General features: G+C 40.5%; 1 protein-coding gene across 16 annotated transcripts in view; it reads left to right on the top strand.

The window, feature by feature from the left end:
- Positions 1-16,093, top strand: part of cfap20dc (CFAP20 domain containing) — a 294,908-nt gene that overhangs the window by 206,542 nt on the left and 72,273 nt on the right. The window contains exon 12 of one of the 16 annotated variants that reach the window (XM_062969651.1): positions 5,825-5,901. The exons of the other annotated variants lie outside the window; for them this stretch is intronic. Coding sequence (XP_062825721.1) covers positions 5,825-5,901 — 77 coding nt within the window. The remainder of the gene's footprint in view (positions 1-5,824; positions 5,902-16,093) is intronic. 16 annotated transcript variants of the gene reach the window in all.

Raw genomic sequence — 16,093 nt, 5'->3', positions numbered from 1 at the left:
TTAAAAGCTTGTGTACACAGCCATGTTTTCACAGCCTTTCTGAAACCCAGAAGAGTTGGGGCTTGTCGGATATTTGTGGGGAGGGTGTTCCACAGCCAGGGAGCCACCACCGAGAAGGCCTTGTCCCTCGTTCCCACCAGCCGTGCCTGCGAGGCAGGTGGGACCGAGAGCAGGGCCTCTCCAGATGATCTTAGGGATCTAACTGGCTCATATGAGTAGATACGTTTGGATAAGTAAATTGGGCCAGAACCGTTTAGGGCTTTATAGGTCAAGACCAGCACTTTGAATTGGGCTCGGTAGCATATTGGCAGCCAGTGGAGCTGGCTTAGCAGGGGGGTGGTACGCTCCCTGTATGCCGCCCCAGTTATTAATCTGGCTGCCGCCCGTTGTACTAGTTGGAGCTTCCGGGCCGTCTTCAAAGGCAACCCCACGTAGAGAGCGTTGCAGTAATCCAAACGAGCTGTAACCAGAGCGTGGACCACCGTGGCCAAGTCAGACCTCCCAAGGAACGGGCGCAGCTGGCGCACAAGTCTCCGTTGCACGAATGCTCCCCTGGCCACCGCCGAGACCTGGGGCTCCAGGCTCAGCGATGAGTCCAGGAGAACACCCAGACTGCAAACCTGTGTCTTCAGGGGGAGTGCGACCCCGTCCAACACAGGCTGTAACCCTATTCCCTGTTCAGCCTTGCGACTGACCAGGAGGACCTCTGTCTTGTCTGGATTCAATTTCAATTTGTTGGCCCTCATCCAGTCCAACACAGCGGCCAGACACCGGTTCAGGACCTGAACAGTCTCCTTAGTGACAGGTGGAAAGGAGTGACAGAGCTGGACATCATCTGCGTACAGATGACACCAAACCCCGAAACTCCGGATGATCTCTCCCAGCGGCTTCATGTATATGTTGAACAACATGGGGGACAGTACTGACCCCTGCGGGACCCCACAAGACAATGGTTGTGGGGTCGAGAAGGTGTCCCCCAATGACACTATCTGGGAACGACCCTCCAGGAAGGACCGGAGCCACTGCAAAACAGTACCTCTGAGACCCATCTGCAAAACAATACCTCCGAGAAATATCTCCCTCCCCTCCAAAAAAAAAAAGATCCAACAGCAAACCTTGATTTTGCCAATTTCTATACAGAATGCCATTTTACTATGTAATTTTGTATTGGAACTTGAGTATCCATGAAAAGTCCTGGAATTAAACTTCAGTGGATATCACAAGGGTAGCTACCTAGTGTATATTTTATATGCATTGCTGAGATATTGTATCATAGCTGCTGCCCTGTTGCATGGGCTTTTAAAAATTAGAAAACGTCCATACATTTTCTCCCTCTCTTTTTATTTAAGCAGCCCGTCTGTGTTTGCTGGGTTTGAGTGAGCCCATTCTTGTGCTGAAGATAGAAATCTTATGTGAGTTATTAAACACACACATGTTTTAGTGGGTCACCCCAAATATAACTAACTTCATGGTATCTCTCTGGTGTACATATCTTTCAATTTGTAATTCAAGTGATTTCACAAGTGATTTTTGTTCCAACTGCAGTCACTTCATTTGAAGTTGGCATTTTGGTCCCTTCATCTTTTTGTCCCCCTCCCATACTGGTAATGGTATGCCTCATTTACAATGTCCACTCTCTCCATCATTCTATTGGCCATATTTACAACGGAAGAAAACACAATTTTTGGTTCTTATGTGCATGCACAGTCTTCCCACAAGAACTGTCATGAAAAGGCAGTCATTTCCTATTTTGATAAGATTGCCTTGTGAAATAAATGACTGTGTTCATGTATCTTTAATGGTTATGTAGAAGAGAAAATTTCAGCAGATGTTGCCTGCGAAGCATCACCTGCTAGAATTCTCACTTCTATATAAGTACAAAAGGTACGTGAGATCTGTCCCATATTTCTCCTGACAACCACATACCTTAATCCCATTACTTGCTCACTCTCCCAGATGTGGCAGAAGAGATACCTTCTGAGGACAGGAGGAATTCAGATTAACATCAAGGAGGTTTCTGAGCAGCCCATGTTAATTTTCCTTCCCAGGAAACACAACATTTTTTGATCCTGTACCAGGAAAGTTTTTGTAAATCAAACGCTTTCGCCTGCCCGTCAGCAGAACTTCTCTCACCCTCCCTCCATTCCATCAAGACTGACATAGAAATCTTATCCCAAATTTGTCTGGGAACAGTACCATTGAAGTTAGTAAGTTTATTTCAAATAGATTTTGTGTTTGCTTCCAAGATCCTTGAAAATGGAGAGTGAAACTAACTTTAAAAAGATAACATCAATCTAGTCAGATATTATGCAAAATGGAAGTCATGACTGGGCGGAGGGGGCAAGAAGCATCTAATTATAGCATCCACAGGGTGATCATACAACATTGTGCAGAGCCCTAGCTGCTCCCATTTTGAGTGAGATTTGATGTCAAAGCGAACTTTTCTTAAGGAGAAATATAAATTGTTACAATGACTTAAAATGAAACAATATAGCAAACATTTCAAAAACACAGAATAATTTCACAATCAAGAGACATATATAGCTACATGTGGATTTGGCTAATATATTAAGACAGCTTGTCTCGTCAAAAATGAGCAATATAGTTCTTCAACAGTGAGTACTGTAATTTCTCCATATCCCTAGAACAAAAGTATGCATGCAATTGTTGAGGATGTATAGGCCTTTATCATACATAATATTAGATCTTGAGGTCATCTGCTATAGCTGTATGGTGGAAGATTCAAAACAAAGGCAAATTTCTTTGCACAGATTCTATGGCAACTATAGAATTTGTTATTAAGTTATATTGTGGCAGCAGTCAACTTGGACAGCTTTGGAAAGGTATTAAACAAATTAATGGAGGATAGCCTATCAATAATTTTTAGTCATTAGGGTTGTAGAATACCCCCAGTATTAGAGGTTATCATCATAAACTATCACTCATGGGTGAGTATGATTGCCTTCCAAGTGTAGGTTCTTGGTGGTGGGTCTGTAGGTGACTGTAGAAACCTTTTCTTGATCTGCAATGTTCTTTCACAGTGAGGACATCGATTTCCAGATGGAAGGCGGTCCCAAAAAGGATTGGTTTAATGTGCCTTCCTCTTGACACGTTTCTCCCTTTTGCCTTCCATTCGTACCTCTTCGAATTCCACATCAGTGTTCGTAAGAGCTGACCTCCAGTTAGAACATTCGAGGGCCAGTGTTGTAATTCAGCCAATGATTGTGTCTGATGTCGCTGGGGATGATGGCTTTCCTGGGCATGTGGATGATAACCTTGCTGGGCCTGAGATTTCATTCAGTTTCCCTTGTAGCTTCTGAGTTCTAAAGATGAATTGTCAGGTGCAGAGGGTAATGAGTCAGAAGATAGGAGACAGAACTTTCATAAACTTTGGGCGAGTTCTCAAGCACGCCAAAGGTCATTGCGTTTGTTAGCGAAGAGACCCTTATCTGGTTGCAGAGGTAAAGGAAATGATTTCTTGATGGTCTATAAAACTAAAAGTTTTATATGAGACAGGGAAAGATTTTAGATCTGTCTGGGCAATGTTGGAGTTTGTAGAACATCTTGCATCAAGCCTTTGCCAAGGGACTTTCTAGTTTCATGTTTTAAGTTCTTGTTTTTCCAAGTTTAAAGGGCTATTCTGGAGTTCTGTGTATTGGATTTCATGCTGCCTTGTTTATCTGGAGATTTTGCATCATTGGACTTTGTATTCTACCTTTGTACCTTGGAGCTAATGGACTATTTCACATCTTTGGACTAAACTGTTTTTACAATTTTTATTGCTTTGCATTTATATATTCTTTAATAAACTGCTTGCTGCCTTGGCGTGGTGGTTAAGTACAGAGGTGTTCCTGCTCTGAGATAAAACAGCCAGGGCTGTTCCCAATGTCTATGCCACAGTTTAAAGTTAGCTTTAAGCCCATCTTTAAATGTCTTTTCCTGTCCACCAACACGCTGTTTTCCTTTCTTGAGTTGAGAGTAAAGTAACTGCTTTGTGAGACAGTGATCAGGCATTTGTGCAATGTGGTCAGTCCAGCAAAGTTGCTGGTGGAGGATCATCGCTTTGATGCTGGTGGTCTTTGCTTATTTCAGAACACTGACATTTGTCCTCCAGGAGTTTTTGGAGGCAACGCTGATGGAATAATTCCAGAAGTTGAGTGTGGTGTCTATATATGGTCCATGTTTCACAGGTGTATAACAGGTTTGGGAGAACAATAGCATTATAAACAATCATCTTGGTATCCCTATGAATATTCTGACCCTCAAACACACTCTGTTTCACTTGAAAAAATGCTTCACTTGCAGAGCTCAGGTGGTGTTGTATTTCAGTGTCACTGTTGACTTTTGTGGAGTGGTGGCTTCCACGGTGGCAGAAATGGTCAACATTTTCTAACATTATCCCATTAAACTATTTCTGGCATTATAGAGGATTTGGCTGGTGCCTGCTAAAAGAGCACTTTAATTTTCTTGATGTTCAGTGAGAGGTCACGATCATGGATTGAATTAACCTATAGTCTGTCCAGCAGGCATCAGCACCTGTCATGGCTCTTGTGAGAAGAAAATTGCAGCAGTCTGGTACGTATAGTCTAAGAGGTGCCAGTGCTTTGACCGGGGGTGCTTCCATGACGTCTTAATCTTGTTTTTCTGGCAGATGAGTGTGTTGGTAATGACAAAGTTGTACTCTGCACATTTGGTGAGAATTAGAATGCCATTCAGGTTGTTATTTCCAACCACATCTTTTCCTATAGTTCCGGGCCACAGGGTGAAGTCTCATCCAACTGTTGTATTAAATCCCCCAGGATGATGATTTTGTTCTCCTTGTGTATCTCTGATAGGATAATGTCCAGCTGACAGCAAACATTTCCCTAGATATCTTCATCAGCATCTTGTGTGGTTGCATAGGCACTTATGATAGTTGCCTGCTGGTTTTTGACAAGATTAATTTGGAGGGTTGAAAGTCATTTATTAATGCCGAAGGGTGCTTTGGATAGATTCTTCACCAGGTCATTTTTGATAGCAAAGCTGACTCTGTGTATTCTTCATTCTTGTTCAAAAAGGTCCTTTTAAGAAGAAGGTGTAGCCTTCTTTTTCTTCCTTCAGCTGTCTCTCTCCTGCTGTCTGGGTCTCTTGAAGTGCTGCTATATTGATGTTAAAGCATCTCAGTTCCCTTACAATAATAGCAGTCATGCTTTCAGATCATTCATTGTCTGTGTCATCCAACAGTGTCTATACATTCCACGTTTCAAAGTTCATTTTCCTTTTTTGTCTGCAGCAGTCCAGTCAAGCATATGAGAGTCAGAATGTGTTTAGAGGACCTTTTCTAGCCCACTCCCTATATGGGGTGAGCAGAATGGATCCTAAAAAGGGGCTGCTCAGTCGTGGATACAGCTGCCAAACTATTCAGTTGCCTCAGATCTTGAGGTAGAATGGCAGAATCCATATCTACTGCCCATGTGTCAGTCTCTGGCTAGGAGCTTCCGGATTTCACAGTCCTGCCCCATCGCCATTCGCTGATTGTCATGGGACATTTTTGGTTTGGTTTTATTTTTCGTGGAAGACGCCTTTGTGTGAATGTGATTTATATGTGGGGATCGGTGCACAATCAACACACAGACAATGAGGTGGACATCCAGTGGCATGTTTAACTCAACAACTGGTGGTTTCTCATTTGTTGCAGTATTCTTCCACCCTTAAAGCCATTGTAACATATACCATGTTATCATCTGCCTGCACCTCCACTGAAAACTTCAGATTGTGCTTGTTCTGCTTCCTACCCTGTGACCTTGCTGCCCTGTGGCCCTGACTCTGACAGCTTTGCCCACAGGTCACTGGAACACACAAGTCCCCTCACCATGACAAGGTGACAATCCATCGCGGGGAACAATCCATTGAGTATTGGAGGTAATATGCTTCTTATTGTAGTCCACTAGGGAACATTAGCAGAAGTATAATGTATTCATGTCCATCTTGTGGCTTACTGTAGACAGTTGACCAGCCAATACATGAACAAAATGCTATATTAAATAAGCCTTCAAAATTTTTGTTCATATATTTTATACTTTCTGAAGGGGATGTAGGAGACAAAATCTAGGGTATGCTTTTTCAGAGTTTACCAGTGATCAGGAGAATATTTTGAAGAGGTCAAAGGTATACCCTGAAGGATTCCAATTTGAGACAACCTCAGCAGATAATAGTGTACTGGATCAAAGCAGACTAGAAGAAGAATGTTTTGGGGAGAAAGCAGCTCTCTTTGACAGGATTGAATTTTGAAGCTATTTGAGCAGCCAGTGAAGTATCCTGTTCTGGGAGAATGGGCAAATGATGAGGCCTCATTGTCAGTGGGATTCATCTTTTGAAGGCCACCTCTAGAAACATGACACCAAATTTGTAAAGAGTCTGAAAGTATTTCTAGCCTATTTAGTAATTCTTGGCATATTAATGGCCTAAAATCAGTCTGTAAAGAAAGCTTCATTTTTTGCCTGGAGGAGATTCTTACTGGTAACAGGCAACCAGAGAAATAGTCGTAATGCAGCAATGCAGATAGACCCTAGGGTTTCAGGTCAAACCACTTTACTGTGAAAACTTGCTATGAAGAAATTTCTGTTAATCCCCTCATGTATGTGACTGCTAAAAATGCTCAAACAACTCTTAATGAAATTGATTTTCTAACTACTTGGTAAACTTTAAGGACTTGCATGCTTGCAATGTTTTATTCATGTTTTAATAGAGTTCTCTATTATTAAGTTCAAATATTTTTAATTAAGAAAGAAGTGCAGCCCTCTGGGTAATATTGCAACCAAGTAGATAGCTAGTAATTAAAGTTTTCCGCACGTATAACTAATTTTAAACAATTCTGAATAAATCATTTGAACCTAGGAGAATGCAAATGTCATTACATGCATCTCTAAACTGGAAAAATTGGTCTTTTATAGTTGGTTTTGCCATGTTTTAAGAGCTTAATAAAATGCTTCTTATCATAAAGAAGAATATACAGAAAGGCAAGATAAGCTTTTAATTGCTAGCTGTGGTGTTGCATTTAGAGGAACCTTGGGAGCTATGTGGAATAATGTTTTGTATAACATTCCCTTTGAAAATATAGACACAATTCAGTATAAGTTCCAGTTTTCACATCCCAGTTTGAATATTACCAAAAGTTCAAGGATTGTTAACATTGATGTGGATTGTATTGCAGAACATCAAAGGAATTGTCAAGGATAGCATAATTTGATCATATTCTGAGGACTGTAATCTACAGAAGTATTTCTGACAGCAAATATAGTTACAATCCAGCAAATGAAAAGAGTCAACATTACTCATTTTCCTTTACCAGCATATTGTCTGTGTGTATACTCCCAAATATGCAAATATTTCTCATCAACATTTATTTATATCAAACCATCAATATTCCTGGTTCTTTACAAGTAAAACAAGAAAAACATTAAGTCCTGTCAAAGACATATGTTCTAAAATATATGCATACGCAGAGAGAGAGAAAGGGAGGGAGCAGGAATGAACAATAAAATATAAAAATATTCAATACAATTTTAAAAAATCAAGATAAAACACGCAAAGTACATTATATCATAAGGCAAATAGAGAAATACATATAATCAAAATATACAAGATTGAGAAACAATATTAAACTAAAACTCCAAAAGTTTAATTTAAATCTCAATTTAAAACAAGAATGTTTATAATTAAGATTTAAAAATAACAAATAGAAAAGCAGTCTGCAAATGATAGGGGGGTGATTTCAAAATTATGAAGAAATAAATGAAATGGGAAAAGGGAAATGGAAACCTAGAGTTCTTACAATGCAGATTTTGATCAGACTGTTAATAAGAAATAAAATGAAGTTCAGGAGCAACAAGATGTGAATTGATAGTTAAAATTTTACTGTTAAAGGAAGTTGCAAAATCATCAGCCTAGAATGATGAAGGGAGAATTGGAGGGAAAGGCTTTAAATGGGAACTAAAGATAGACGAGAGATTGTGCATTAGCACAAATCAAGAAAATATATTATTTATCTTTGGCCAAAGACATGGCACAAGATAAAAAAATGAATGAATGAATGAATTTACAAAGAATGTATGCCCCATCTACACCAAACTTTTAATGCAGTTTAAAACTAGTTTCAGCAGATATGGGTAGACATGCATAGAAAAACCACTTTCTTTTATGCCAGTTTGAAACTGCCTTAAGTGGCCAGTGTAGATGTCCCCATAGTAGAGGAACTAGTGTTCCTCTACAAATGTCCAGCTGCATGAGAGAAAAAATGAAAATACCAAATAAAAAGAATAAACCAAGGCTGTGGGTTGGTAGCAGAGACCATAGATGTTAGCAAAACTATCAAGAGTTGAAGATAAAGTTGAGTTGAGTAAAGAAACTGCTAAATCCAAAGAATCAACAATATTTAAAGGACGACAGAAGAGACTAAAGCTTGCAGAAACCCCTCAAGATAATGAGGCTCTCAAAAGGTGTGAGCAACAGTGTACTGAGGGTGTGGATCATAAACAAGCACAAAAGAAACAAGATTATGATCAGACAAAGAAAATTCAGTAACTGAAAAGCAAGAGATAGAACAATTCTTAATAAAAACAAGATCAAGACAATGGCCAAGGGAATTAGTAGGGGAATTAAATCAAAGCTTGAGCCCAAAACAAGACAATAAAGGAAGAAAACATAATACAGTGAGATCTTTGGAATTACGCACATAAATATTAAAATCACTCATAATGGGAGTGGGAAAGAACGTCAACCAAGAAGCAAAATCAGAAATAAAAGTTAAAAATGGACTAGGTAAATGGTAAATGACTGCAATCCTCAGGTGCAAAGGCAAAAAGAGCCTCAAAACATGGGACTCAAGAAGAAGAAAAAACTGTTAGTGAAAACAAAGAAAAGCAAAAAGTGGAAACCCAACCATCCTCACCACTGTGAGGAAAACTATTAAAGAGTTGTCCTATTTCACTGATTTTTTCCCTCTGGAAAGTTTGGCAACTTGTATAAGAAAAAGAGAGTCCTCCAAAAGGGGTACTGGAATAGTATCATGAGAAGTGAGCCAAGTTTCTATGGTTTCCAAGAAGGTGAAAAGATCTGGAGAAAAATAAAACATGAACAGCAGCAAACTTAAGAGCCAATTGAGTGACAGTTCCATAAGGAGCAAGAAAGGGGAAGCAAGGAAGAAAGAAGACAGTGGCTAAGTATCTGATTAGAAAAGGGATTTTTTTTTTTCAAAAGAGTTACCAATGAAAAGGATAAACAAATGGATAAACAAAAAAGAAAACAACTAAGTTACAAAGAAAAGTATGGAATGCTAGCATCATTGGTAATGAAACTAAGATTCTTGGCTGACAAATTGTATGTTCAGGATTTTCCCTTGCAAAAAGTGCTGGAACAGTTCTGGCCTCATTTTATACCCAGAAATTGCACACATGGATATGGGAAGGCCAATGTCTGAGCCTAAACTAGTCAAGAAGCAGTTGGAAGACAGTTAGTAGGAGAAAGCAAATATTCTTTACAATATACTGTACACGATGTCTGCTTCAATCCAATCCAAAACACTTCCCAAAACCTCAGCATTTGGTATCTTTCTCGTAACCTTATAATCTGAATAAAGTTTATCTAAAATAAATATCAGTAAAGGTAGCCATCGAAGGTAGATAACCTCTGGGGGGAAAAACTAATTCTGGCAGTTTCAAGCATGTTTTAGTTGTATTAAATAAAGAACAACCAGTATCTGTTAACTACAGTGTAGAGATATATACCGGTAGTAAAATGCACAAGTTCCTCCAGAGTTTAGCATTTAAAATGAACAATTTTGTTAAAGTCAAGATTGAGCATATACTTTTAAAATAAGGAGTGGTTGCATGTAGGGAAATGCAAACAACTCACACTGTGCACAAGGAGTCAGCATGACATTAGAAACAAATATTCAGTATTTGATATACTACTGTCTATGTATGTGATACTAGTTGTGTAGTTGGGTTCATAGAGTGAGTGAAGACCCTTCTATCACCCTGCCTTCATTCTTTATTTTAATGCTTTCTGTAAAAGCTTGTTTCTACAAAGGACAAGGGTTGAGGAAAGTGGTGTGTCATCTGAAAAATGAGAGGAGACCCCATCAGCGCATAATGAATGATACATTAGCCCAGTGTGTTTCAAGTCCTTCAACTTTTCTGCAGGGGAAACTATAAAAAGGGAATTTATGGGCAATATATTAACTACAGTTTAATGAGATGATGATAACAATGTATCATTAAAATGAAAAGTATTACAAATAACATAACTCTGCCTGCAAAAATAAAAATAAAAACAATTTTTCTTCAAAGAACAATAGCAACATATTGCATGCACAATTACAACACAAACAAGGAAGAAACCTGGGAGGCATCTAAAGACATTGGCTTGGCGGCATGAGTTGAGATTTAAAAGGGAACGTGTATGAAATAAAGGAAAGGTCAGATCAAGGTAGATTATAAAAAGATAATGGGGGGAAGCCGCATGTTCCACGCGTTCACCATGATCCCCCCCCAACCAGTGGGATCGGCTACCAGAGGAGCCCGGCAATGCAGGGCATGGGATGATGGCTTTCCCATGCCCCTCGGCAAAGCAGAGAAGCATGGGCCACTTTCGGCGGCTGTGTGACGAGGTAGGCAGGCATGAACCAGTGGATTCCGATTACAAGAAAAAAGTGCAAAACATTAGAAAAAATCTACTGACAATAAAATTACTTCAGAGTGGAATTGACTTCCTCAGAGGATCATGGATTCACTTTCATTAGAACCTTTTCAATAGAGGTTGGATAACCATCTCTCAAGAATGCCTAGGACCAAGTACAGAGAGCACAATAATCCCAAATAAACAGTTTGAGGGGAGGTTACAGGGGCTTACATGTCTTTACACTAATGCTCAGAGCATGGGAAATACGCAAGACGAACTCCAACTCCTAGCACAGCACCACACATACGATGTCATAGGCATCACTGAAACCTGGTGGGATGACTCCCATCACTGGAATTTAACCATTGAGGGCTATAACCTCTTTCACAGAAATAGAACAAAGGGGAGAGGAGGGGGAGTAGCTTTATATGTCAAAAACAGTTACGTTGCAGAAGAAATGCAAGACTGTAATCCGGGAAACCAGCTTGAAAGCATCTGGATAAGAATCAAGGGAACCGGGACTCAAAAAGATCTTGTCGTGGGTGTCTACTACAGACCTCCGAGTCAGGATGAAGGACTTGACGAAGCCTTCTGTCAACAGCTGACCAAACAGGCACAAAGAAGAGATATAGTAGTCATGGGCGATTTCAATTATCCCGATATCTGCTGGAAAACAAACTCAGCCAAGAGTACAAAGTCCAACAAATTCCTCACTTGCCTTGCAGATAATTTTATGGTCCAGAAGGTAGAAGAGGCAACAAGGGGATCAGCAACTCTTGATCTAATCTTAACAAATGTGGAAGACCTGATCAATACAGTTGAAGTGGTTGGATCCTTAGGGGCAAGTGACCATGTGCTCCTGCAGTTTGCAATACAAAGGAATGCTGAAACTAAGACAAGTCAAACACGCATTCTGGACTTTAAGAGAGCTGACTTCCAAAAAATGAAGGAATTACTGAGCGGCATTCCATGGACGCCGATATTAAAAAACAAGGGAGTTAAGGATGGATGGGAGTTTTTCAAAAGTGAAATACTCAAGGCGCAAATGCAAACAGTGCCAACAAAGAAGAAAAATAAGACAAGTGCAAAGAAGCCAGAATGGATGTCCAAAGAACTTCTAACTGAGCTAAAGCTCAAAAGTGACATGCACAAGAAGTGGAAAAGGGGAGAAATCACCAAAGAAGAATTCAAACGTATAGCCAACACCTGTAGGGAAAAGGCTCGCAAGGCTTAAGCGCAAAATGAGCTCAGGCTTGCCAGGGACATAAAAAACAACAAAAAAGGCTTTTTTGCTTACGTTGGTAGAAAAAGGAAGAAAAAGGAGGCGATAGGGCCATTGCAAGGAGAAGATGGGGTGATGGCGACAGGGGACAGGGAAAAGGCAGAACTACTTAATGCCTTCTTTGCCTCGGTCTTCTCAGAAAAAGAAAGCCATCTTCAACCTCAGCAACACGGAATGGACGAAGGATTGGGGGAAATCCAACCCCAAATAGGGAAACAAGTTGTCCAGGAACACTTGGCCTCTCTAAACGAATTCAAGTCCCCAGGGCCAGATCAGCTACACCCAAGAGTACTGAAGGAACTAACGGAAGTTATTTCAGAACCACTGGCAATTATCTTCGAGAGTTCTTGGAGAACGGGAGAAGTCCCAGCAGATTGGAGGAGGGCGAATGTGGTCCCTATCTTCAAGAAGGGAAAAAAGAACGACCCAAACAATTACCGTCCGGTCAGCCTCACATCAATACCAGGCAAAATTCTGGAAAAGATCATTAAGGAAGTAGTCTGCGAACACTTAGAAACAAATGCGGTCATTGCTAATAGTCAACACGGATTTACCAAAAACAAGTCATGCCAGACTAATCTGATCTCTTTTTTCGATAGAGTTACGAGTTGGGTCGATACAGGGAATGCTGTGGATATAGCGTACCTGGATTTCAGTAAGGCCTTCGACAAAGTCCCCCACGACCTTCTGGCAAACAAACTAGGAAAATGTGGGCTAGACAAAACTACGGTCAGGTGGATCCGTAATTGGCTAAGTGAACGAACCCAAAGGGTGCTCACCAATGCGTCGTCTTCATCATGGAAAGAAGTGACAAGTGGAGTGCCGCAGGGCTCCGTCCTGGGCCCGGTTCTGTTCAACATCTTTATTAACGACTTAGACGAAGGGTTAGAAGGCACGATCATCAAGTTTGCAGACAACACAAAACTGGGAGGGATAGCTAACACTCCAGAAGACAGGAGCAGAATTCAAAACGATCTTGACAGACTAGAGAGATGGGCCGAAACTAACAAAATGAAGTTCAACAGGGACAAATGCAAGATACTTCACTTCGGCAGAAAAAATGGAAATCAAAGATACAGAATGGGGGACGCCTGGCTTGACAGCAGTGTGTGCGAAAAAGACCTTGGAGTCCTCGTGGACAACAAGTTAAACATGAGCCAACAATGTGATGCGGCTGCTAAAAAAGCCAGTGGGATTCTGGCCTGCATCAATAGGGGAATAGCGTCTAGATCCAGGGAAGTCATGCTCCCCCTCTATTCTGCCTTGGTCAGACCACACCTGGAATACTGTGTCCAATTTTGGGCACCACAGTTGAAGGGAGATGTTGACAAGCTGGAAAGCGTCCAGAGGAGGGCGACTAAAATGATTAAGGGTCTGGAGAACAAGCCCTATGAGGAGCGGCTTAAAGAGCTGGGCATGTTTAGCCTGCAGAAGAGAAGGCTGAGAGGAGACATGATAGCCATGTACAAATACGTGAAGGGAAGTCATAGGGAAGAGGGAGCAAGCTTGTTTTCTGCTGCCCTGCAGACTAGGACACGGAACAATGGCTTCAAACTACAGGAAAGGAGATTCCACCTGAACATCAGGAAGAACTTCCTCACTGTGAGAGCTGTTCGACAGTGGAACTCTCTTCCCGGGGCCGTGGTGGAGGCTCCTTCCTTGGAGGCTTTTAAGCAGAGGCTGGATGGCCATCTGTCGGGGGTGCTTTGAATGCGATTTCCTGCTTCTTAGCAGGGGGTTGGACTACATGGCCCATGTGGTCTCTTCCAACTCTACTATTCTATGATTCTATGAGTTGTGTATTCTTGCAGGACTCAGGGTTAAAGTGGATGACCCTTGTGGCCCTTTCCAACTCTGGTGTTTCTATACATGCATTATAGTTGTATTCAAAGGCCTCTAGGTTCTAGATTACCAAATGAAGTAGAACAAAATATTCTGTACGTTTCAGTTCTTGTTAACATTTTTCTCTCCCTGTGCTGCCTTTTTATTTTTTCCTTTTCTGCTCAAACCAAAAGCCTGAGTTAATACTGCACATTTATTTACTGGTTATAATTTTCCCTTCTTCACGCTTAGAAGCAGTAGAGGCATCCTGAAGAGGAATGTGCAGAAGTACATTGTTATTTTTTTGGCTTACGGCTAATATGACTACTTTTTGATGGTTCTTCACCTTTATCCATCTGTAGTAGGGATGGGACAGAGCCCCTGATGGTGCAGCAGATTAAATCACTGAGCTGCTGAACTTTCTGACCAAAAGGTTGGCGGTTCAAATCCAGGGAGTGGAGTGAGCTCCTGCTGTTAGCCACAGCTTCTGCCAACCTAGCAGTTCGAAAACATGCAAATGTGAGTAGATCAATATGTACTGCGCAGACGGGAAGGTAACAGCACTCCTTGCAGTCATGCCGGCCAAATGACCTTGAAGGCATCTACAGCTAGACTTAATGTCAGGGGAAAACCTTTACCTTTACCTTACTAGGGATGGGATACTTTGCATTTTTCTGATGAAGGAAATTTTGTTGGGAGTAGTATTAGACAAAAGTTAGAAACCTGATAATACTACATCTGCTGAATCCCTTTTATTCTTTTATTGAGGATGACTGGATAATTCTTTCATTGACTTGGCTAATGAACACCTGGCCTTATGTGCCAAATAACCTGGATACTAATAAATTATTTTCATCTCATTTGGAAAGCTATGTTGTTTTTAGAAGCACTTAATTTGAAAGCAGGAAATATGCAAAACTACCAGATTATTGTGTCAGGCCTGATACATCCAGTTTATTTCTAGGTTTTAAAAGAAAATGTAACATCATTTACGTCTAGATCTTCTGTAGAAGAAGTACTGCATAAAACTCTGGCTTGGTTATGCGTGTTGCAAAATATAAAGCAGAAGGTTTTAAGATACACAATTAAATGTGAAGCAAATGAATGTCTTGAATGATTTGCCATTACCTTGGCTTCTTCTCTTCTAAATCATTGTTGCAATTATTCCTTGGCCACTACAATTCACAGTAGAATGCAGCTTGGCAAATCTGCACATATTTCCCCCCTTTTTGAGTGAATACTCATTGTTTAAAGTTCAATATTATGATTAAAAGTCTTGAATGCACATTGCTATTTTGGATGAAAGGGACTCACAGTATGAGTTGGCTTTTGGGCTTTTTAAGAGCAGAGAACACATAAGGGATTTCACAGCCCCCCCACTAGCCACATCCCGCAGTTCCTTCAACCTACTCTTCTTTAGAATATAAAGGAACACTAATTATTGGTTCCAAATGTTCTATACATCAAAGAACATTACAATCCAAGCTTTGTGGAAGTAGAAGTAAGGAACTGTGATTTCAATAACTTTAATAATTGAATCTTAGGCTAGGTAAATGGAACAGGGCAGGCTTATTTGAATTTTCAAATGGAGACCAGGAAAAACTGAGAAAGGCTTAAATATGTACCCATTTGAAAAATATAAATTATACATCCAAACAAAAATGCATGTTTTTCAATATTGTCCAGGGGAGACTTGGGAACTGTCTTTTTCAATGTATGAAAAGGAACCTAGAATGTTATGATTAATTTTGAAATCCAGGCAATAAATGAATAATAAACAGAATGCACACAAAGAAACCCTACATGCATTGAAGACTGCTGTTTGAGCCGTTGTTGTTCAAGCATTTCGGGGGAGGCAGCAATTTCATTTTCAAAAACCCTTTTCAAGATTTTGCTGCCAGGAAATAACAATTGGCTATCAACTCTAATAAGCCATGGTGTTCTGGAGGAGAGAAAAAGCCATAATTTGGCCTTGTGCAGTCCAACACATTGCCCTGATTATTGATGCGTCCTAGTGGGATCACAGCTTCTGGAAGAGGAATGAATATTTCCCTGCATCGTGAGGAATGGGTATAACCCAGGGTTTTAAATACAAGTTGTTATCTGTAGAATCCACACGTATTGTGCTTTTTTATGGGAGCTTTAATATCAGGTCAAATGCTCTGTGACAGGTGTTATCATGAGTTCCTTACATGTGGAGAAGAGCATTCTGATCTGCATAAAACTCTCTATGAGCAAAGTCTCTTGGATGTATTTAATTGCCAAGTGCTGTGTGCTCTAATGCTAACACCACTATAAAAGACAGTAGACATAATGCATAAACTAATATTA

Source organism: Anolis carolinensis, chromosome 2 (genome assembly GCF_035594765.1).
Source record: "Anolis carolinensis isolate JA03-04 chromosome 2, rAnoCar3.1.pri, whole genome shotgun sequence".
Taxonomy (NCBI): Eukaryota; Metazoa; Chordata; class Lepidosauria; order Squamata; family Dactyloidae; genus Anolis; species Anolis carolinensis.
Note: the sequence above shows the minus strand (reverse complement) of the source record. Positions and strands in the feature narration are given on the sequence as shown.